Source organism: Schistocerca cancellata, chromosome 2 (genome assembly GCF_023864275.1).
Source record: "Schistocerca cancellata isolate TAMUIC-IGC-003103 chromosome 2, iqSchCanc2.1, whole genome shotgun sequence".
Classification (NCBI taxonomy): Eukaryota; Metazoa; Arthropoda; class Insecta; order Orthoptera; family Acrididae; genus Schistocerca; species Schistocerca cancellata.
Genome location: NC_064627.1, coordinates 248,493,865 through 248,518,355, shown reverse-complemented (window position 1 = coordinate 248,518,355; position 24,491 = coordinate 248,493,865). Strand labels below are relative to the sequence as shown.

The 24,491-nt window shown below is 40.3% G+C and overlaps 1 protein-coding gene across 1 annotated transcript; it reads right to left on the bottom strand.

Moving 5' to 3' along the window:
- Positions 1 to 805: 805 nt before the first annotated feature.
- Positions 806 to 24,491, bottom strand: LOC126152828 (glutathione S-transferase 2-like). Its single transcript, XM_049916031.1, has 3 exons — positions 24,348 to 24,491; positions 3,451 to 3,597; positions 806 to 955 (listed from the first exon to the last, which is right to left on the bottom strand). The coding sequence occupies exons 1-3, from the start codon at positions 24,489 to 24,491 to the stop codon at positions 806 to 808; spliced, it is 441 nt and encodes a 146-aa protein (XP_049771988.1).

Below are 24,491 nucleotides of genomic sequence, written 5' to 3'. Positions count from 1 at the left end.
GGAAACTCTTGGATGTACATGGTAAGAAATGATTTCACGTATTGTCAGTTAAAAAACCAAGCCACGTATGTAACATATATCCCTTTTATCTTCTTCAAAAGTGTTTTCTCTCTTTGTCTGCAAACATAATAGCTGATAACGGGTGACCGAAATTGTACAATCTGACCATTATTTCATACCTGTGTCAATCGTCCATCATAGCTGTTATGTGTTTGTTCTTGATGGTTATCATCTTTATTGTGTATAAGGGTCTCTGTATGTACATTTTAAGTAACGTTTACTCGATGATTGTCAAAGAGCGGACAGGTTTTACAGATGTTTATATGATACACACTAGAGAACCAGTTATTTTCGTCCTTATGTCTACCAGTTAACAATTGTGGATAACTTCGTACTTCAGCTAACAACGAACACATGCTCTGGAGAAGCTAATCAATCCGTGGTTCGGTGGTAGTCTCTGAAAAGTTACTGAAAACCTAACCTCGTGCATAAAAGTGCTTATAATTTTACACGTGTAGAATGCTTTCGCTGTCTTGTCTAGTGTCAACGAAATAGTTCTGATATCACTTTGTCTTTTTACTGCGTCAGTACCACCAACTTCAGGCGCCACTCTAAAACTCGCACTGACAACATCATACAAACAATTGGAACACCTGTAATTATTCTTTACTAAGGATGATATGAAGATATTTACAGTTTTATTATATTCTTTATATTTACAGTTGCATTGCTCAAACTTTTCAGCACGGTAGTACAACATTTCCAACGATGCAGGGTTTATTTGTTAAGAAAATCAAAGGGCTATCTAATACTTTCCATCTTCCAAGTATTTTTGTATCGCCTTCTCGCGGATCTGGTCGTACTTCTTGAACAAGGGACTAGTATTCTGTAGTAGATCCATCCACCTCTGGATATTTTTGTACTTCGAGAGGTCTACTCTACCTTTTTTTGGAAACTGAAATAGAAAAATAAACAAAAAATGTTGATATTAAAATGATTCGTTGCGCCCAAAAAACAATAGAATAGAAAGTACAGAGTGTGTTCGTGACATAGTGTAAAAATTTCACAACTGAAGAAAAATCGAAAGATTAACAAATAAAGAGCTTGGTCTGCAAATGCCAACAGGAAAAGGAATGATCCAGAAAATTACTGAAAGTCCGTAGCACCATTCTCTCCAGTACCAGAGTCTAGGAAAGAAACGTTTCGTGATGTTATAAGTACAGGTCCAATCGCGTTAGATAATAATTTCTTTTTGACAAATGATAGGTATTCCCTTCCTCTGTACTCTTAACGAAAAATTTGAATTTATTCACCAGCGCCCATGGCAGGCGGCTACATGGTACTGAAGGCCAAGGCGTCAACGGACGACTAGACATCGTATTTTTATAACTAACGTAGTGTACTCCTCAAACAACACAATGAAGAAAGGATATTCTAGTTCACTGAATAATTATCTCCTACAACCTCCGACCTGTTCACCCAACATTTTCTGGGCCACTACTAACAAATATGATACAGGGATTTACACGAGTTACTACATGACTCTATAGTATCCCATCACTAAAGAAGCAGGTTAATCAGTAAACAAATGCGAAACTGAGGTTGGTTCACAAATGGCAACAATGTCCGACTACATGTAACACGATGCCTTAACTGAAGTTGGCTCAAGGCGTAACACTCCGTCCACGGTAGCAATGCGCCTGCGTTCACAAAGTAATTTTCAGACAGCACTATACAATCGTCGATTGTGTCGTTTCCGGATTAAAGCTCCTTAGATGATTTTGATACTTCAGCGATTCTCCATAATGAGTTCCTTCTGCTTCCACTTAAAAGCCTTACATTTCCTTCACTAACTGCTGAACAAAAAGAAATTACTGATTTAATGCGTAAAGATAAGCATCTGCTGCAGCTATCAAATTTTGAAAATTTATGTCCGAGGAGATCAGAAAACTCTTTCCCTCATCGGCGACGAAAATTTGCAAACCTCCGTCTACTGGATCACACTTCAGGAAGATTTTTCATCTTCACTTACAAAAATTACAGCTTATGTTTCCATATATGTTTGTGCCACGTGGAGGACTAACAAATTTTCATGGAAAACACGCAATAAAGCTGTCACTCTCATACCATATTACCATGAACGCTAAGCCAGCATCTGAGATATTATAAGTTTACCAAATGTTATACAGTGCGTTTGGAGATTTGGTGATGTAACACGAGATTAAGGACCTAACCACTATAATAAGATGACAAAAATAGTCACGCAAAACTTAATACACATATACACAGTTCAATACTCGGTCTCTGAAGTATCTATTGCTGAAATGATATGGTTAGCCAGACTTCACAAAACATCCATTTGTATCCAAAATTACGGCTATAATGCATGCTGCAGAGATTATTAGGCTTGTGGTGATTATTTTTAATAATCTAAAACCGCACTCCAAGAGTTTACTGTTTCAACTAAAGGAACATATACCGTCTTCCCTAAATAATCGACAATGGCTTTCAAGACTACGTAGATGACAGAAATTTGATAAAGTAACATTGCAAGTGAAAGAGATGTTTCTTACTTTCGAACGTGTGGTCGTTTTGCAAGAAGACCAAATTGAAGTTTAAATACCTAAGATATTTAGGTAACAGACTGAATCAGTCTTCAATCCGTGCAGCACCTCAATCAATATTCATCGTATACGAGAAAAGTCTTCAGTTATAAAAAAGGAACGTGATGTTAAGTTTGATGTACCGTGCGGCTATCTGCAGCATTGTGTAAGGTTCATTGTAAGTTCTAAGTTTGTATCGTTTTTTTTTTAACCAATTCTACACTGAAACAAACAAGATTTACTGCTTCAACTAGTACCCAAACACCGTTCCTAGTTGACGTAATGTGGTTTGCGCTTAAAATATGTGGTTGTTTTTCTAGTCGGACAGATCGCTTGTTTCGTGTAAATCATTTCATATTTACTGGAGAAACCTGCATAACTGAGGTCTAAATTGGAAGTGACTGCACCTATAATTGAGAATACAGGACCTGAAAAGCCATTGTGGTTAAAATAAATCTTGTTAAATAGATACAGTTGATACAGTTATGGATATATGCTAGTACATAAAATTAAGGAAAATCTTTTATCTAAGCAGACGAGTCACAGAAGACAAATGTGAATACCTAGTTGATGTGATATTTGAGACCTTATCTTCAAAATCTGCATAATTTATTACACGAATTTGCGGTCAGGAACGTACTGCATGTCTGAGAAAGGGCGCAATTATAAAGAATTTGGGAATATGTAAAAAAAAAAAAATTAAATTTTCATAGAATATTCTGAACATGAGAACTATAGGATAGTTTAGAATGGAGTAGCTGTAAGGAGTAAAACAAACGGTACTGTCTCCCCACAATTGCATACTGATAGAGAACATGGCGTTCTAGTGGCGAGGGAAATTACTTACGTCAAGGAATGTGATTGTACAGTAGCAGCAGTAGTCAGCAATGGTTAAGTTGTCCCCGGCAAGAAACTTGTTGGTGGTCAGGAAGCGTTCCAGAGTCTCCAGGCCGTCTACTAAGTTGTCCCTCAATTCGTCGCTCGGCTCCTTTTTCTGAAGACAGAGATGTATTCTGCAAAAACTGACTTGGTATCTTCATTAAAAGTTAATGTAATCAGAGTCTCAGATGAGGCTCAGGCTATGCAATAAATGAGTGAAAGGGGAAACAACCTACATTGTGGTTATGGGATTTGATAACTGGACTGACAAAGGGACTTCGAAGAGAAGCCGTCTTCAAAAAAATGGTTCAAATGGCTCTGAGCACTACGGGACTTTACATCTGAGGTCATCAGTCGCCTAGAACGTAGTACTACTTAAACCTAACTAACCTAAGGACATCACACACATCCATGCCCGGGGCAGGAATCGAGCCTGCGACCGTAGCAGTCGCGCTGTTCCGGACTGAAGCGCCTAGAAGCGCCCGGCCACCGCGGCCGAAGCCGTCTTCGATTCCGTTCATACTTACAGCCTTTTATAATTTATCCTGAGAGCACACATATTACGACTGATATTAATGGCCTGAAGCTATAACCCTTTGTATGACGTTTGCCTCATGAGTGAACAGCACAGCGATCTAACTGCCGCTAATAAAAAAAAAAAAAAAGAGGCAGTAAGCAAACTTTCATAGTGCAACGTAACAATTAAAAGGCCGTGGACTTATATGAAAATAAATTGTAACCAAAATTGGCAGCTGTACTAATTCGACTTTTCAATGTAAATGCGCCCCTTGTAGTAGGAGAAACGCTTGTAGTGCAGATGTAACTGTACACTGTGCAGTCCTAAAGCACTGACTGTACACCGAAGAGCGCAGTGCCGCGAAACGGCATCAAGAAGGCGCTGACACGTGCCAGGGAAAAGACTAGACAGCGCAACATCTCCAGAAATACAGACCCCTGCCAATGCTGATTTAACCACCCGCCCATCGCTGGTCAGCCTCGAGTTCGGTCGCAGTCTTCGGGAGCATCAGTACTGAGTAATAGCGAAACGAAACTTAGCCGGCGTTCTGCAAGTAGTAATAGTGTGTAAAAGTAATTACATGTAACTGGCACAGGAAGAACATCAAGCCGCCTCATAACGAGTTATGTTTCTTTCCCTTTTAGAAAGAAAGTGTTCTACTAATCTGCAAATCTTATGTTTCAAAAGCCCTCTGTCTTCACCACGACCATCCGACCGCCGTGTCATCCTCAGTGGAGGATGTGGATAGGAGGGGTGTGGGGTCAGCACACCGCTCTCCCGGTCGTTACGATGGTATACTTGACCGAAGCCGCTACTATTCGGTCGAGTAGCTTCTCAATTGGCAACACGAGGCTGAGTGCACCCCGAAAAATGGCAAAGGCGCATGGCGGCCTGGATGGTCACCCATCCAAGTGCCGACCACGCCCGACAGCGCTTAACTTCGGTGATCACACGGGAACCGGTACAAATGTTGTGTACATATCATTTTAGATTGCTGGCACCGGTTGTCGCAACTTCCCTCCTTCCTTGTTTGTGTCGGTGCTGACTCCCACAGTAGCCGACTCAACACACGCCGTATTTTCTAACAACTACTGAAGAGGAAACAGTAAATTTTAAAGTAAAATATCGGTCATTGCTACGGCACGTATCTTAAAATTAACTGCGACTTGCACTCACCTCATATGGCCGAAAATTGTAAATAAAATCGTAAAAATGTGGGACTGCCGAAGACGGTATATATTAATACTAACTTTGCTGTAGGCAGTTCATTGTAAATAAGTTGTTCTCGTAACTGCTGCGTGTATGAACAAAGGAAAAGTAAGCACATGTGCAAACAAGAATGTATGTTCATAGGACAAATATGACTTAATGAGGAAAATAATTCGTGAAAGATTTTGACCTAACTCTCGCTATTATTCCAAACACACGCAAGAAAATTTATGAACAGTATGTAATAATAAATGTCTTATAAAAGAGCACGTGATTGTACAATTCCACATAATCCTAAAAAGCAGAAAATTAACACAATATGCTTTACAGTCCCTGTAATACTATTCAGAGAGTGGGAAAGTAATATGAAATAAGAATAGCACTTTGGGAAGGCTCAATATAAAATATAAATTTATCCTCGTGTACAGATGCAAACACTCGAACCGAAGAAAGACCTAACTCCGCTCACATGGATACACAAATCGTGAAAATGTGTCACGTAGATGCTCTCGAAAAATCAAGCGATGATGAAATATTCAATTCCAAAGAAGGCCAGGAAAGGTCTCATCAATAAAACTGAGTGCTGGGGCTTCGAAATGCCATCCTCAGTAACACACTAGACAAAATGTCTGAACTTATAAAATCGTCAGCCGGCAGAACGATGTTATCAGCTACACGCGGACACCACAGAAAGTCTCTCATCATAGCTCTAATCTACTTGAAACTCTGCGCCAAACATCCTGGTGCAGTTTCTAGCCATGCATTTTCTCCACTCAATCAAAGATACAACTTTGCTAGTGAGTGATCCACCAGTTGCACATTGGTACATAACATAAAAGATGGTATTAATAGACCTCTTTCAGCTTGAACGTCAGTGCGCAAACATAAATTTCCTACAGAGGTACAGGACAATTCGTAAAAATACTCGGCAAAATAGAAATTTGAAAAGGTTACGAGTCTTTTATGTATAAAATACTTTAATTGACATTACAGTAACGCTCGTGGTTGAGCATGAAACATTTTAGTCTCGAAATCACTAAGTCACTAGTTTGATTCCAGATTTTTGTATACTGGTACTATATCGGAATACATACTGCAAATCAAATTTATATGTTACATATCAAATATTGATGTAAACATCATTTGTAGTCAAAATAAAACATGCATTTATAATTTATAGCCCCATGAAAAGTACATTGATAAGTAATTTAGCATTTTAGTAATACTGCAATTACTTTTTTAACATTGTTTGTATTTTTGTAAAGTCTAGGAAAAAACTTTAAGTTCTGTGTAATATTTCCTACTTTGCACTTTATTTCAATATGGGTACTCCTTTCTTCATATAATAAGAATACTTTAAAATCATGATTCACATCAGTATTGTTCATTAACATTGCAATTTATTAATAAATATTGAATTCAAATAAAAGTCTTAAAAAACACTGCACCTAGTAGAATTCGAACCAGCGACTTTGTGATTCTGAGACAAGAATGCTGTGTTCAAAGCTGCTTCTTAATGAACAACAGCAACAAACAGTATGAGTTTCTGTACATTGACCTTGAATACAATATCAGAAACACAATGATTTTGTGCTGAAACTGTATAACGTATATTCAGATGCAAATAACTTCATTGTCTTATCTAAATATTCGATGTATCTTTTCTTGTAGGTTTACCGTTTCTCTCAACTTATGCTGTTGCGATGTTATTAGCACCAGCTACGAGCGATTTAATTACGTTATTTGCGATGTTTTGCAGATAACAGAACTCGGAAAACGTCAAAGTCGATTGTTTCTAGTGTTTTTGAAAATTGGATCGTGCTTCTTTAGGAAACTGATTTCCGCAGACTGAGATTCAAGTGCCGTAAATAAGAAGAATATCTAACTGAACCAATCTGAGCTGGTGCGTTTCTGGCGCCAGTTCCCATCGATTGTCTTTTCATCGTTGAGTCGACTTCCATGATTAGTTGTCTTCTTCACATCTTTGGCGGCGGGGGATTTTAACTGCAGTGCGCGCGCTTTGCTGTTGGCTGGTGTGCGGGTATCCGCAGTGTGAGGTGGAGTGACGTGGGACTGTGTTTGTATGCAGCACGGCGAGATGCCGAGTCGGCATGACGAAGGAGAGTGCCCAGACGCTATTGCGAGTTTAGCCGTTACAATGCAATCTTCTGCCTGTGGTGAGGGGGATTTCCTCAAGGTTGGAAGGCCAAGTTCCGTCGACTTGGTTACAAGTTACACAGGCCGAATGAATTGGAGTCGTCGAGTTGCTTCGGTGGGTTGTGTTCATATTAACTAAATATTTAAGTGTACTGTAAACTATAGGAATTGTTCCAGTTGCTTATCACTGAATTTCGTGTCTTCACTTGATACCTTGACGGCAGTTACGGAAGTGTAACGACGGCACCAAACAGACACGTAGCTAGAAGTAGTGCGTAAGTCTGTGTCTGGCGTTCCAAGCTGCGCTGAAGTATTTTTCCAATTCCACCCGTTATGTCATTATTTTAATCTGGCCTTTAAATGTGCGCCGAGGTTATTCTACCATTATTTTAGTGAGGATTTTAAGGGATTGGATAACCAAATTTTAAGAGCCATGACTGCCCAAGTAAGTCACGGAGGTTTATTCTGTTGGTTTCATTTGTGGCGTATATAATTGAAAGATTTTGATAACTAGTTATGCATTTAGTATTGCGTATCTCATGCCTCATAATATTGTCTGCCACTGATGTGTTTTATGATGAAGATAACTGGCAGTGATTGACGTGAGCAAACTGGGATAGGACTTCCACGGTGACAGAGTGATATTTAAAGCCCTGCCAACCCCTCCCCCCCACCTCACCATGCCACGGGCTGGAGAGTTATGGTTTCTGAAGCTCAATCACAGTGCAAAGCTGAGTACCTTTTCATTTCATTTCCTGTCCCGTGTATTTATTGTATTGGTTAAAATCTTTTGGTGTGCTCTCGTCCATCACTAATTCTCATGTAGAGTGAAAGATCTTGGGAAGATCTTCTCGTTATAGTCAGGTAATGAAATCAAATGGTTCAAATGTCTCTGAGCACTATGGGACTTAACAGCTATGGTCATCAGCCCCCTAGAACTTAAAACTACTTAAACCTAACTAACCTAAGGACATCATACAACACCCAGTCATCACGATGCAGAGAAAATCCCTGACCCCGCCGGAAATCGAACCCGGGAACCCGGAAGCGAGAACGCTACCGCACGACCACGAGCTGCGGACTGGTAATGAAATCATACGAACCTGGTATATGCGAGAAGTTGGCCGAGTAAACTTTAAAAATTTTGGGGCTTGTTGAACTCAGAACTTTGATGTGAGTTATGTTAGTCATACTTTTTGAATCAAGATTTTATGAACATTGCATTAGTCAATGAAAAGTTGCACAAGTAAACCTTAAAAATATTGGTGTTTGTTGAACTCAGAACTTCTATCTAAGCTAGTAAAATCAGTCATATTTAACGAAAGATACTTGTATGAATATTGTTTTTAATTTACGAAAAATTGGCCGAAGAACCCTTAAAACATTACTGTCTGTCTGAATTCCGAACTTGGATGTGATAAAAAGATGGATAAAAGAGTTCTCATGTAAGTGATGAAGTAGATGTGATTTATGTGTCAGTTATATTGAATTAATTATGGGTCCGTGGACATGGTTTAAACTAATGTAAGTGGTAGAAAGCAAAAAAAGAATAAGAAGCTGTTTAACCAGTAGAAAAAAAATATGTATAACTCATCAGCTTGATAGTGATTAGCGCTTCTAATGTGTAGCAATGTTCTAGTATTATCATTGGCATGAAGATAAATGCGAGGACGAGAGGGGATGAATCCTGGTGCCGACGTGTAGCTAATCTCTCACGAGGTTCACGTGTTCATCAAGAGATAGAAGGAAGGAACGATAAAGGTTAGAGTTTAATACACTATGTGACCAAAAGTATCCGGACACCTCCAAAAACATACATTTTTCATATTAGGTGCATTGTGCTGACACCTACTGCCAGGTACTCTACATCAACTACCTCAGTAGTTATTAGACATCGTGACAGAGCAGAATGGGGTACTCCGTGGAACTCACGTACTTCGAACGTGGTCACGTGATTGGGTGTCGCTTGTGTCACACGTCTATACGTGAGATTCTATACTCCTAGAAACATCCCTAGGCCCACTGTTTCCGATGTGATAGTGAAGTAGAAACGCCAATGAGCACTCACAGCGCAAAAGCGTACAGACCGACCTCGTCTGACTGTCAGAGACCGCCTACAGTTGAAGAGGGTTCGTAGTGTGTAATAGGCAGACATCTATCCACACCATCACCCAGGAATTCCAAACTGCATCGGAATCCACTGCAAGTAATATGACAGTTAGGCGGGAGGTGAGAAAATTTGGATTTCATGGTCGAGCGGCTGCTCATAAGCCACACATGACGCCGCTAAGTGCCAAACGAAGGCTCGCTTGGTGTAAGGAGCGTAAACATTGTACGATAGAATAGTGAAAGAACGTAGTGTGGAGTGACACATCACGGTACACAATATGGTGGTCGGATGTCAGTATGTGGGTATGGCGAATGCCCGGTGGACGTCATCTGTCAGCGTGTGTAGTGCCACACTAAAATTCGGAAGCGGTGGTGTTATGGTGTTTTCGTGTTTTTCATGGAGGGGGCTTGCATCCCTTGTTGTTTTGCGTGGCACTATCACACCACAGGCCTACGTTGATGTTTTATGCACCTTCTTGATTCACACTGTTGAAGATCAATTCGGAGATGGCGATTGCATCTTTCAACACGATCGAGCACCTGTTCATAGTGCATGGCATGTGCCGGAGTGGTTACACACAATTACATCCCTGTAGTCGAATGGCCTGCACAGAGTTCTGACCTGTATCCTACAACAGCACACCTTTGGGATGTTTTGGAACGCCGACTTCGTGCCAGGCCATCAATAGCTCTCCTCAGTGCAGCACTCTGTCAAGAATGGGCTGCCAATCCCCAAGAAACCTTCCTGCACCTGACTGAAAGTATACCTGCGACAGTGGAAGTTGTCATCAATGCTAAGGGTGGGCCAACACCATACTGAATTCCAGCATTACCAATGGAGGGCGCCACGAACTTGTAAGTCATTTTCAGCCAGGTGCCCGAATACTCGTGATGACATAGTGTATCTCTTCGACTGTGCAGTGATTCTGAACTGATCATTAGCTTATTTTGCAGACCTATGAGAAAAACAATCGGCACACGATCTCTCGATGGAGTGATTTTGACATTGACACGGATTGTTGTAGGAGGAAGAAACTAAACCTATAGATTATGTTTGGGGTAGCGAGCGTTTCCTCAGTCGAAACTGACATCCACTTACAAAAATATGTTTATGCGTCCAGCTATCACCCTACTAATAAAATGGCCAGATATACCAACACACGAATATGGTTATCGATTTGGCTATATGATGCTTTCGATTGTTCATCACAGACCACATGTAGCGTAAACTGTACATTCGTATAACTCTAAGCGTTCAAGATAGCCTATGTTACTCATTTTCAGTTACGGACAGAGCAAGGAGGGTGAGAGAGCTGGCGCCTACACTCACCTCTCGCTGCAGTTGTCGGGCGTTCAAAACTCGGTGTGATTGCTCTTGCATTTTCTTTTTCCTAAAAATTTGAGTGAGTTGCCAGGTTATATGTCTAAATGCTTGTGAGGTTAGGGAAACAGTGGCAGAAGCGGCAGCATTCGCTAGGATTGACATCTGGGATGTAGATACAATGGAGCACGTGGCGGTTTCAGCATCTGCAACTCAAGGGACCTAAATGCAGCCGTAGTTCCCTATGCCAAACTGGCTTTACTGGAAAACTATTAGGCTTGCCAGAAACAATTTTTTTACCGATTAAGCTACTTTCTTTTCTATTCTCTTCACATTCACGTCAACTGCTCTAGTTTCTTCTTAATGATCTCCATCATATCTTTTTTTAAATGACTTATTCTATTTGCTACTCAGCAATATTTTACTAACCAACATCAATAAAATTGCATCGAAGCAATGTATTTTATTTCTAGTCCTCTTACTAATATACATTTTTAACTGCACGTTGCTAGTTGAAAAGTCACCTTAAACTAGTCTTGCAAACATTTCAGTAAGAAAATGCACGGTGGTAATTGTTGAACTATATGAAATAAAATCGTCAAACTTGTGAACGGTTTGCGTTAGGAAGTTCAAACCGCACGGTTGGCCGCGGTGTGTGATTCTGGAATAGTATGCACTGTTTGGTTTGTTTTAACGACAAAGCCCTCTTTCATTTGGTTGGGTTCATTAGTAAGCAAAATTGCCGCATTTGGTGGACTGAGAATCCGCATCTCGCGATCGAGAACGGGGGAGTGTGCGGCGTGCAGTTTCCAGTCACGGATTAATCGGTGCGATTTTCTTTGATGGCAGGGTGACTACCGAACGATACGTGAAATGTTTGGAAAGTGACTTAATTCACATGATCCAAAATGACTCTGATTTCGACAAGATGTGGTTCCTGCAAGACAGAGCTCGTCCGCATCGAAGTAGGAGAGCACTTTGGGGACAACTTTCTTGCTCTGGAGTACCCAGAGGGGACTAGCATGGGCCTCTATAGGCCGTCATATTCTCCGGATCTGAACACATACGACCCGTTTTTGTGGGGCTATATTAAAGATAAGATGTCTAGTAATAACCCCAAAACCATTGCTGAGCTGAAAACAGCCATTCAAAAAGTCATAGACAGCATCGATGTTACGACACTTCAGCGGATCATGCAGAATTTAGCTATTCGTCTGCGCCACATCATCACCAGCAATGATGGAAGGCATATCGAACATGTCATAACATAAACCCGAATATCTGTAGGGACATTTACATGTTGAATAAACTGTGTGTACGCCGTAGTTTGTAACCAATTTACGTTTTTTTTCATATAGTTCAATAATTTTCACCCTGAATCTACAACACCTTACACTACCAAACCATCACATCTCAAACTACAATATCTGCTTGGTCTATGTTTTCTCTATTTGGTAAAGGGAATGACTTACTTGAAAAATGAGACATAAATGCTTACCACAAACGTTATAAGTTTACTATAAAACGCGACGTCGAAAAATAGCCTCTCGTGAACTATCGAGCGTTTCAGGATGTCCTTCGGATATAGGTTTTCATTCTTCGCATATTTGTCCGCTAAATAGGTCACTATTGCATGACTGAAACATGAAATACACAAAATCAGACACGATTGCTTGATAAAATAAGTCTTAAATATTATAAATGTTTCTAAGGTCCTGTTTTGTGTAACTGCAAATATTTTAGAATTTCGAGGATTTTTTCTTTTTTTCAAATGATCCCTTGCCGTCTTTATGTACGTTTATAACAAGCAAATGATGCGAGGAGTAATTCCCTCTGCATATTTCAGTACTTTGGAGCGCATTTCATTTTGCTCTTATTTCCCACCAGTGGTTAAACCTTACAGATACTTGAAAACCAAAAGTACTTTTTTTTAATGAACATTCACTCAAAAACTTATTTTGGCATCTCTAGTATTAGTTTTACCTATGATCATTTATGGCTGTGCTATAGAACCTGACAACGATTTTAATAAGGTTCACTACTCCTTCCCTTGTCTTCACTGCCTGCTGTGCGAAATCGTACTCCTATTACTTACTTACTAAATTATATACTGTAAGAGTAAATTTCTCTACGGAAACGTTAAAATATATTTCTCACTCAACAGACTGAAAATAAATGCACCAACTGAAGGAAAATGTAAATTATTGAAAATAAAATCAATAATCAAAAGTGTGTAAATGTTGGATACTTTCAGTAACAATGCAGAATGAATTATGAGAGGTAAAGCAGTGCAAAGTATTGTACGAAAGACCGAACAGAAAAGTAACACATTATACAAGATTTTAACCTTACTCTCTATAAGGCAAGTGTGCGGTGCAGGCTTTCGTCCTATCGATTCTCCTCCAGAGATCGTACCCTTTCGGCGCTCGGGATGTAGTCGTAAGGCTGCGTGCACGAGAGAGGAGCGGCCGAACGAACGTGCGGATACCTTGGCGGCTAAAACTGTCGAGATGAAGACGTCCATTCGGGTCGGCGCTGGCTGAATTGACCGCGTTTTGGATGGACTGTGTAGCGAAAAAGTTTGGTGGACGTTAGCCGATGCATAATGCTGAAGTTCCTGACTCGTGACCTACCTTTCCGATGCTGCTGGTCAAGGACTTCAACTGACTTAACAAGATGATATCATTGTATTCACGTCATTGGTGAAACATTGTCTCCCCTTCGTGTTGCAAGTGTGATAAACCTAATACAGGTTGCTGGTTGATTTTCAGTCACGGAACCCTGTGTACAATTTCTCTTGTGGTTCCCTCTACGAAACTTCTGATTGTAGTAATTTGTGTTAGCGTCAGATGGCGTCGATAATCAGGTTTATCATTTAAATCTTGGGGCTCACTGTGTATTATTTCTTAATCTTAGTGTTTAGTCTGTTTGAGAAAGCATGGTGTATCATTGAACAGATCGATGCACCAACGTACGGTCTTTGCACCAGATCTTTCTGTGGAGTCATGAATGTTTGGGTCCATCAAGGACGTGTAAGTATTGTAAGGCTAATTTATCCTTTTATGCCTTTCTTGGACGTGATCTTATGTTACTGTGATTTGAATTGCTTGTTTTAAATACCTCGGGTTTGAGTGTGATTCGATTACTGCTTGCAGGCAGTGACAATTTGTTTAACGTGTTTTGGTGCTAATTTGATGTTTTTATTGTTCTAAGTGCACTGGCTTGGGTGCATTAGGGTAGGATTATTTATTTAAGGAGTTTAAGTTGTAGCGTATTCGTTATTGTAGTGTGAGGCGCAATTTAATGGATAACAATTTCTTACGATTTGTTGTAGTTCTGAGCCAGTGTTGTGAGTTTGACCTACGCCTTCGGGCCCTTGTGTGTCTTTCTTATTTAGTGGACTTTAACGTTCCGTTTATGCTCCAGGTACTCTCAGTACCAGTTACCTGTTTTGAAGTTAATACAGTTTAAGGGAGTGTATGTGAGACTGTGTCGGTCTGAGACTTGAATAGCTCGAAGTATTGGGCCGGCCGACAAGTGTGTCATTTAATGCCTGTTGGTCGATTTTGTCACTGTTCAGTTTGTCTTCAGTCTAGTCTTCGAGACACTTAACATCGAAAGCATTTTATTGTAATCGCATTACTATAATCTCAAAAATTTGTATTAACGTCAATTGCCTTCTGCCGTTTAATCTATAATGATTGATCCTATCATTCTACTGTTATTCATGGTTCAATAATCCCATGAAGGTTGCATTAGTGTCAATCGGCTACTGTGGTCTCATATGTAACTGGTAATCAGGGAAGCAGTGGTTGGGAAGGGAGTGAGACAGGGTTGTACCCTCTCCCCGCTGTTGCTCAACCTGTATATTGAGCAAGCAGTAAAGGAAACAAAAGAAATATTCTGAATAAGTATTAAAATCCATGGAGAAGAAACAAAAACTTTGAGGTTCGCCGATGACATTGTAATTCTCTCAGAGACAGCAAAGGACTTGGAAGAGCAGTTGAATGGAATGGATAGTGTCTTGGAAGGAGGATATAAGATGAACATCAACAAAAGCAAAACAAGGATAATGGAATGTAGTCGAATTAAGTCGGGTGATGCTGAGGGTATTAGATTAGGAAATGAGACGCTTAAAGTAGTAAAGGAGTTTTGCTACTTGGGAAGCAAAATAACTGATGATGGTCGAACTAGAGAGGATATAAAATGTAGACTGGCAATGGAAAGGAAAGCGTTTCTGAAAAAGAGAAATTTGTTAACATCGAGTGTTGATTTAAGTGTCAGGAAGTCGTTTCTGAGAGTATTTGTATGGAGTGTAGCCATGTATAGAAGTGAAACATGGACGATAAATAGTTTGGACAAGAAGAGAATAGAAGCTTTCGAAATGTGGTGCTATAGAAGAATGCTGAAGATTAGATGGGTATATCACATAACTAATGAGGAAGTATTGAATAGGGTTGGTGAGAAGAGAAGGTTGTGGCACAAGTTGACCAGAAGAAGGGATCGGTTGGTAGGACATGTTCTGAGGCATCAAGGGATCACCAATTTAGTATTGTAGGGCAGCGTGGAGGGTAATAATCGTAGAGGGAGACCAAGAGATGAATACACTAAACAGGTACAGAAGGATGTAGGTTGCAGTAGGTACTGGGAGATGAAGAAGCTTGCACAGGATAGAGTAGCATGGAGAGCTGCACCAAATCAGTCTCAGGACTGAAGACACAACAACAATCACTGTAACGATACATTTTCACAGAATTGTTATTTAATCCTAGTTTCTTCCCTTTACTGACTGTATCTGTATCACAATTAATGTCTAAAGGGCAAACTTATTTAGATATCTGGTAACCACTCATTTGGCAAAATCTTTGAATTAATTGTTTTCATGAATAAAATTTTGTCTCAATAAAAGGTGAATGAAGTTCTGCCCCCCCAATCCTTCAACTTAGTCCTTTAGGGAGTTTTATTAGGCACCGATATGTCTCTTTATCAGCAAGATTTGTTTTATAACCAGATAAATGGTTTTTAAAAATTTTTACCACGTGTACAGTGGCAATGCTACTCAACACAAACAAAATAACCATGGATAAAAGATCTTTCAAGCTTCATATACTTACTACAGTTTTCAAGAAAATATTAGAAGGCTGTAGCTATCAAAATTTATACTAGCTTCATGCATCAAACGTACTAGCACATTCTGAAATAGGTCCATGTAACTAATGCACTCATCACAAATAGAAAATGCCGGTTACGATACGTAATTTCAATAATGCTGATAGGAGCACTTAACTAATGTCAAATACTAGCACAAGTCACATCATACTCCACATATGAATATTACAAATCAATTCAACAAAAAGTACAATTAAACGAGTTATGCTTTATAACCAATCCTATATGGCGTCAATAAGATGTAAGTGAACATACCTCTCAGACAAAAAGAACCCGCCATCGTTGATGGTTGGAATCTGGTGCATTGGGTTCATCTGCAAATGAAACCAAAATGAGAATGAGCATTTAGGTAGAAAGTACCGAGGGCTAGAATTAATAGTAATTATTAGAGAGAAACAATAATTATGAGAGAGAAACACAATTAGTAACGCACTACACATTGTAAGTTTTCTCAGTATCTTACACAGTTTCTTCATGTGTCACTGGAAATGATTGTCAAGTGAATCAGACCACAGCATACGCTGTGAATTATTCTGCTTTGTGTGCCTATTTCACACGCCTGTGTTATGTTTCAGCTAGAATTAAGAATAATGAAGTGTGAATGAAACCGAGCAACTCTTCTGCTCCCGATGATAACTGCTTGTCAAAGTATGGACGGATACTTCAGCTTTTACGGCAGAATAACAGAAGTCGTTCCGGTATTAAGGACCAAGTGCCAGTCAACAGCACTACGTGTGAGTCATGTCCTTCAACTCGTCACAACATCATACCATATTCAGGTACACTGTCTGTTAGTAAATGTATGGATCGACATTTCTTATAAAATTAAGAAACGTAATAGATGTCTAATTACTATTTCGCGCAAAGGCTCAAATACGAGGCTAATTTCGGAAAATTCGTGTACTGTTGTGAAACAGACTTTCAGGCTGTTTATATTGTTGTAATTGCTGGTCTTCAGTCCCAAAACTGGCTCGATGCAGCTCTCCATGCTACCCTATCCCGTTCAAGTCCCGTCAACCCCGAATAACTGTTGCAATCCTCTTGAACCTCCTTGACGTATTCATGTCTTGATCTTACTCTACGATCTACCCCCAACCCCCCCTCCTATACACCCACCCACATACACACACACACACACACAAACAAACATACTTCTCTCTACTAACATATCCATACGATTTCTTTATGCCTCAAGATGTCTGCTATCAATCTACCGCTTCTTTTAGGTAAGATATGCCATAATTTTTTTCCATAATTCGATTCAGAACTTCCTTATTAGTAAAACCATCTAACGAGCTAATGGTTAACTTTCTTCCGTACCACGAAACTACAAAAGTTTCTATGCCCTTCTTGTTTGAACTGTTTATATTCCAAAAGTTGCGCAAAATCTGGAGGAAGTAATGTAGGAGTCGAACTAAAACAACTTCGGAAGACGAACTGAGGGTCTTAGAAATAATCCTGAGTAGTAGAAGTTTTGCAATGTCAGGAATAACAATAAGCAATGCACGCGCCGTAACATGTATTGTTGTTAGCATTCTCTGCATATTAAGAGAAAAAATGAGAAACATAATACACATAATCTGGAGCCATTAACAAAAAAAATTAGTTTGCTCACTATAAAGGGTGATTCAAAAACAATACCACAACTTTAGGAATTTAAAACTCTGCAACAACAAAAGGCAGAGCTAAGCACTATCTGTCGGCGAATTAAGGGAGCTATAAAGTTTCATTTAGTTGTACATTTGTTCGCTTGAGGCGCTGTTGACTAGGCGTCAGCGTCAGTTGATGCTAAGATGGCGACCGCTCAACAGAAAGCTTTTTGTGTTATTGAGTACGGCAGAAGTGAATCGACGACAGTTGTTCAGCGTGCATTTCGAACGAAGTATGGTGTTAAACCTCCTGATAGGTGGTGTATTAAACGTTGGTATAAACAGTTTACAGAGAGTGGGTGTTTGTGCAAAGGGAAAAGTTCTGGACGGCCAAGAACGAGTGATGAAAATGTAGCAAGCATCCAGCAAGCATTTGTTCGCAGCCCAGGAAAATCGACTCGCAGAGCTAGCAGAGAGCTGCAAATTCCACAATCAACTGTATGGAGAGTCCTATGAAAAAGGTTAGTTATGAAACCTTATCTTCTGAAATTGGTTCAAGCACTGTCTGCAGCTGATAAGATTAAAAGAATCGATTTCTTTGATTTTATCCTTGCTCAAATGGAAACAGATGAATCTTTCGTTTCAAAGATTGTGTTTAGTGATGAAGCAACTTTCCACACTAACGGGAAAGTCAACCGTCACAATGTCTGTATTTGGGGCACTGAGATCCGCGGGAAACAACTCAGTATGAACGTGAGTCGCCTAAGGTGAACGTTTTCTGTGCCATTTCAGCCAATAAAGTTTTTGGTCCCTTTTTCTTCGAAGGTGCTACTGTAACTGGACTACAGTATCTGGAGATGTTAGAGAATTGGCTGTTCTTTCAGCTCGAACAAGAAGCACAACAATTCATATTTCAGCAGGATGGGGCGCCACCACATTGGCACTTATCTGTTCGTAACTACCTGAACGTCAACTACCCGAGGCGATAGATCGGCCGCCAGGCAGCCCGTGACAGAGCACTTCATCAGTGGCCTCCAAGAAGCCCTGATCTTACCTTATGGGGTATGTTAAGGATATGGTGTTTCGGCCACCTCTCCCAGCCACCATTAATGATTTGAAACGAGAAATAACAGCAGCTATCCAAACTGTTACGCCTGATATGCTACAGAGAGTGTGGAACGAGTTGGAGTATCGGGTTGATATTGCTCGAGTATCTGGAGGGGGCCATATTGAACATCTCTGAACTTGTTTTTGAGTGAAAAAAACCTTTTTAAATACTTTTTGTAATGATGTATAACAGAAGGTTATATTATGTTTCTTTCATTAAATACACATTTTTAAAGTTGTGGTATTCTTTTTGAATCACCCTGTATTAGCTGATAATTATACATATTCGGTTTTGCACAACGCTGATCAGCCAGTACATTATGACCACTGACCTACTATCGATATTGACCCACCCAGGCGATCGCAGCGTCACCTGGAGAGGAATGACTGCTAGTCAGACACAAGCACGGGGCACGTAGTATCAGTGTGTGTGCTCTCCGTGTATAGACTGGGGAAGGCGTGCAATCTATCTGACAGAGGGCAGATTGTGATGTCCCGGAGGTTCGGCATGAGCATTTTGGGAGCTGCATGACTTGTCGGTTGGTCGAAGAGTGTGCTGTGATGTGTGTCTTTAACATGTGGTGAAACGAAGGTGAAACCACGTCCGGAGACCATGGGGTTGGGCGGCCATCTCACATTATAAATGTTACACGTCGTAGGCTGCGCAGACTGGTAACACAGGACAGGCGGCATACTGTCGCGGAACGAACATCAGACTTTAATAGTGGGTGTAGTACCGGTGTCTCTGAACACACAGTGCACCGAATACTCCTAATGATCAACCTCCGCAGCCGACGACCCATGCATGTGCCAATGTTAACAATATGACATCGGCCTGTGACCATCGGCGCTGGGCGTTGCCGCAGTGGCAGAGAGTTGCATGGTCTGATGGTTTCCGATATCTTCTTCAACATGCCGGTGGGAGGGCGGGAATCCCCCCATCTTCCAGGGGAGCACCTGTACTGCGGGGTGGAAACAAGCGGCGGCGGCTACAGTATGCTCTCGGGAGCATACCCGTGGGCTTTCATGACTGCACTGGAGCTCGTGAAAGGCACCGTGACAGCCAGGGAGTATGGTTCACTGGTTGCAGACACTCGTTCATGACGAAGGTCATGTTCCCCGACAGCAGTGGCATTTTTCAACAAGATAATGCGCCATGTCACAAGCGCAGTCTGTCAGTATAGTCTCCCTGCTTCTCTGTGACATAATTCCAACGTCTCGTAAACCCTATTATTCCATCTAAGTCAGACTTCATCTGTCCAATGGCTAGGGGTAACGGTGATAGAGAGTTCTTAGAGAGCAACATAGCGACGTCCTCGAGTAGGTTTTTTTCAACTGCAGGAGCAATTCGTATTCACGATATCCAGTGTTTCATGGCGCTATACGATCCGATAACTTCGTTTATTTGGGTAAAAAGCGCAGCAGTGTGACGGTGTGATTCGAGAAGCACAATGTTGAGTTCTGATGACATTTTGTATTTAAAAATATTTGTGTGTATAAATTGTTCCTGCTGATGTAAATCTGACAATTTAAGAAATGGTCACGCTTAGGAACAATGTAAGAAATAGATGTTACGTAAAAGCCAGTATGCTTTAGTTTGAAACGAAACTGGCTCTCGGGTGTGGAAAAGGCGACAAGGGCCAATTGGTGCGCTGCCAAGAGCAAGCGCAGAAGGAAGCCACACAGTCTGTAGGAAGCAGTGATTGAGGCAACACCTATGTGGAGCAGGAGAAGCTTTGCCTGCAAATTTGCACAAAAATGCCTCGGATGAAGACTGCAAACTGCTTACCGCGTAGCTGCGAGTTGTTTGGCTACTGTATGTAAAACTGAACGACGCCAAGAAGAGAAACTAAGCCCATACAGCAAGATGCTTGCAGGCTGTACTGTGCTAGTGAAGCTGTCATAATTGTTCGCCACACCCAAGCCTACAGCCACTAGATAAGACTGTTTTGTATTTTTACTTTTGTACAGCGTGAACCATTAATTTAAACTGTGTTTTAATAATCATTCTGGAACTATAAAAAACTGGTTCACCCTGTTTTTTTCATCCTAATCATACACCTATGTAGGATTCTTTCCTGGTATTTGATTAATTCGAGTGTCCTATTTTACAGACCTATGAAGTGCCAAGTCCATATAAAGAGGCACCATTTAAAGTGTCTTTGTGTGTGTGTGTGTGTTTTATTAACTACCGCAGAGTGTTACAGTAAAAGTTTTCTTACATAAAATTCAAGCAGAGTGTTACCAAGTTACTAGAATCTGTCAAATGACTATACATATTTCAAAGAATAGTATCTGTTGAAAGTAAATTCCAATGAGAAAGAGGTGTTCTTGAAGTGCAAGGTATAAAAAGTGTGCATTTTGGTATCTACGTATTTTAGTATTTAAGTTTCTTGATTATGGAAAGTGTTTTTCTAAATTTCAACCCTGGCCAAATATCTTTAGCTTCCTTGTAGCTATCTACTGGACATTTTCTCTTTTAAAAACTTAATGTATAAGGGTGTAGTCCAACATTGTTTAAGTGGAGTAATACTTATTTGAAGAATCAACTTAAACAGTAACAAGAAAGTGAGAAAAATTCATACTTCTGCTTTTCCAGTATTTCACTATTTCATTCCCTGGTTGGCTGGAGACCACTATTACAAGTTTTAAACCACTAAATCAACTGAGTTGTCCTAGCTTAAATATCATATAATTCATTCTGCGTTTCTATCTAACCACTGGGTAAGATCTTAGGAAACGAAGTTAATAGTCTGACTTACTTATCCATTAGACACAACACACTGCCAAATCCTGTAAAAATGGTAATCCTTCTGTATTTCCATATTTCACTGTTTCATTGCCTGGATAGGCTGGCGACCATTAGTACATGTTTTAAACCACTAAATGAACTTGGAACTGAGTTGTTCTAGCTAGAGTGTAATATTTTTCATACTGTGATTCTTTTTAACCACTGGGCTAAGATCTTAGTAGAAGAAGTGAGTAGCCTGATTATGCATTAGATACAACATATAGTAAAATCCTGTGAAAAGGGTAACTATATTGATTAGCTTTTCCTGTTAACAGGACTACCCTCACATAGTGTACTTTATTTGGAAATTAAACTAAATTTTAGTAAGAGGGTTATTCGTGGCTTTTCCTGTAACAGGACTATTTGTTCGTGGCAACATAGAATAGGGTTTTCTGTTATTTAGGTAAAAACACACTAAATTACAGTGGTAGTGGTAGGGTTATAGCCGCTGTTATCTGTGCCAAAAGTGGACATGCCCGCTGTCAGGTAGGTGGTGATAATGTTCTGTCTGATCAGTGTACGTTCCTTGGAAAACAAAGCTCAAACGTAAAAATTTTTGTCTCAATTTTTTCCACATGCTATTAGGGGTCGGAACGGTTGAGAAGTAATCTGAAAATGGTTCAACGACCCTTATGTCATACACTTAAATGTGAATTACAGAGTAATGATGTAGATGTAAACAGAGAGTACAGTTCAACCAATCACGATTAAGGTTACAGGCGCCTCCTTTGCGTGAAAATTTATGGCATTACAACACTCCACGGACAATAGTGTGATTTTGTGACCTCTCAGATCGATTGATTTCTATTCCTATTGATGAAAATCTTAGATGTCTTGAAATGAGATGTTCGGACCTCAGATCAAGCTCAGTGTTTGTGGGCTGAGGTTGAGCGGTCGTAGGTGCCAACAATATTTCGATTGTGTTAAAGACACTTCGCAGTGTTTGAGTTGTATAACAACTATTTCACTGCCGTGTCCCGTTGCTGTGACATTGAACGACAGCCATTACTGACGCTCGTTAGTGCAGCGTGATTCGATTAAACTGCCACTCTTTCCACTTTGTTATTAGAATCTATTAAAGAACAGAGCTCGCGAGTGCGTAAAAGGGACTGTAATACCATTCTCTTTACTGAAAGTGGAAGAAAGGAAGATAAAATTAGGGTTATGCTGACTAGATATAGATGTAATAGCATGTATCAAAATCTTCAATAGATTTATCTCTGTATGCACATTTCTGAAATCGTTACACCTGTGGTCCAATAGAAAATGAAAAGTACAAACATAGTCTACTAGTCGTCCACCGTCGTTCTTATCAAACCTTTTTTTCTACATGATAACTGCAGTAAGATATGGTGCGCACAGAATTTACAACAGCCTCCAGTCGCAAAATGACCGCTGCTCTGCTCCCGCAGCGGCCGAGCTGCAGCAGTATATTGAACAATCGATGACGTCACGACTGGAAAGCAGCTCTATTTCTTCATCTACATATATACTCCGCAAGCCAATATACGAAGCATCGTGGAGGGTACTTTTTACCATTGCTAGTCATTGTGTCTCTTGTTCCACCTGTAAACTGAGCGTGGGGTAACCAAACATTCCAGCAGTACCCAAGAATGGGTTGCACAAGTCGCATCCTGGCAAGAACAGTGACACAACTCAAAAACACACTACTTGAGAAAAACAGACTTCAAGAATGCGATAAAACGTATACTGTAATAGCATTAGCGCCCTTTAAATTTCAAGAAAATAATTTTGACAAATTCCGTTATAGTCTACACAACAGTAATATGGACACGTAGTTCTTTTCTCGTCAAATATGATGTGTTGACAGGTAATTGTTAATTAATTCTTTGAGTTGTCCTACTTTTGTTGGTTCCCTAAAATTTATTTTGTTATTGTTATGACCCTTCATGTAACACTTTTGCCACTTTTTTACTGCAAATGAAATATTTTTTTTATTTATTTTTACATACTATAATATTAGTCCACTCTCGAACCGCTATGGAAAACCTGACGCTCTCTACTCATTAGATTTTAATTTCAACTCCAGTTCAGTCTCCAATCCACACTTCATCAATAGCGACAATTCCATATAAGAATGCTTGACCTTTGCAGTCGACTCGTTGTTAGAGCGAGGCTGCAATGTCCAGGCGTTACTGCTTCTCATCGGCAGTCAATCTGTCTGAGCTCTATCTAGCAGGAATTTGTTTCTTCAAATCGTTTGTCAGACAACGAAACACTGATGTTGAGACAATGCCCCTGGCTTCAGAGAGCTCCTCACAAGTCGCACTGCGACCTTTTTCAAGAGCATTTGCCACAAGTCTCACACTTCGTTCATCTGTCGACGTTTCTGGCCTTCTGGGTCTTGGATTAAGGTCTATGTTCATACTATCACTACGAAAATGATTAACCTAACGTGAAGCTGTACTACGGCCCACTTTAAACTCACCACAAACTTCACTTAACGCAATGTGAATTTCTGTCGCGGTTTTACCCCACAAGGTTTCGATTCTGATGTACGACCTCTGGTCTTCAACAGTCCCTGCAGTGATCCATTTCTACATCTCGCCAAATTTATGTTACACAGTGAAATAACAATAACACTTGCTTCTTCCTCAAGTACATCTGATGTAATTTTCATCGTTGTTGCATCAAACAGTCTACAGTAATACCAACGTGTACACTATTTACGAAGGTCTCTCGTATTCGGACTACGGTTATATTCAGGAATTCTGCAGCAAACCGACATTAAGAATGTTGGTGTTTAATTTTATAGGTTTCAGACTTTCCGCTGGCTGAGAACAGCTAATGTTGGTCAGTGGCTTTGTCTGACAACACCCGCTGCGGTGGGTGGTTGTGACTATAAGGTACCTTTGCTCTCTACCGAATGAATTACCTTGATGTATTCGGGTTTCTTGCACTCCCCTCTCAAGGGGTAGGTCCTCTTGAGGTCCACGTCCAGTCCCACCGCCTCGGCTACCATCCTGGCCGCTCGTGCTGGTGGGCTGAGGTCGTTCCCATAGACCGTTATGGTCGGCAT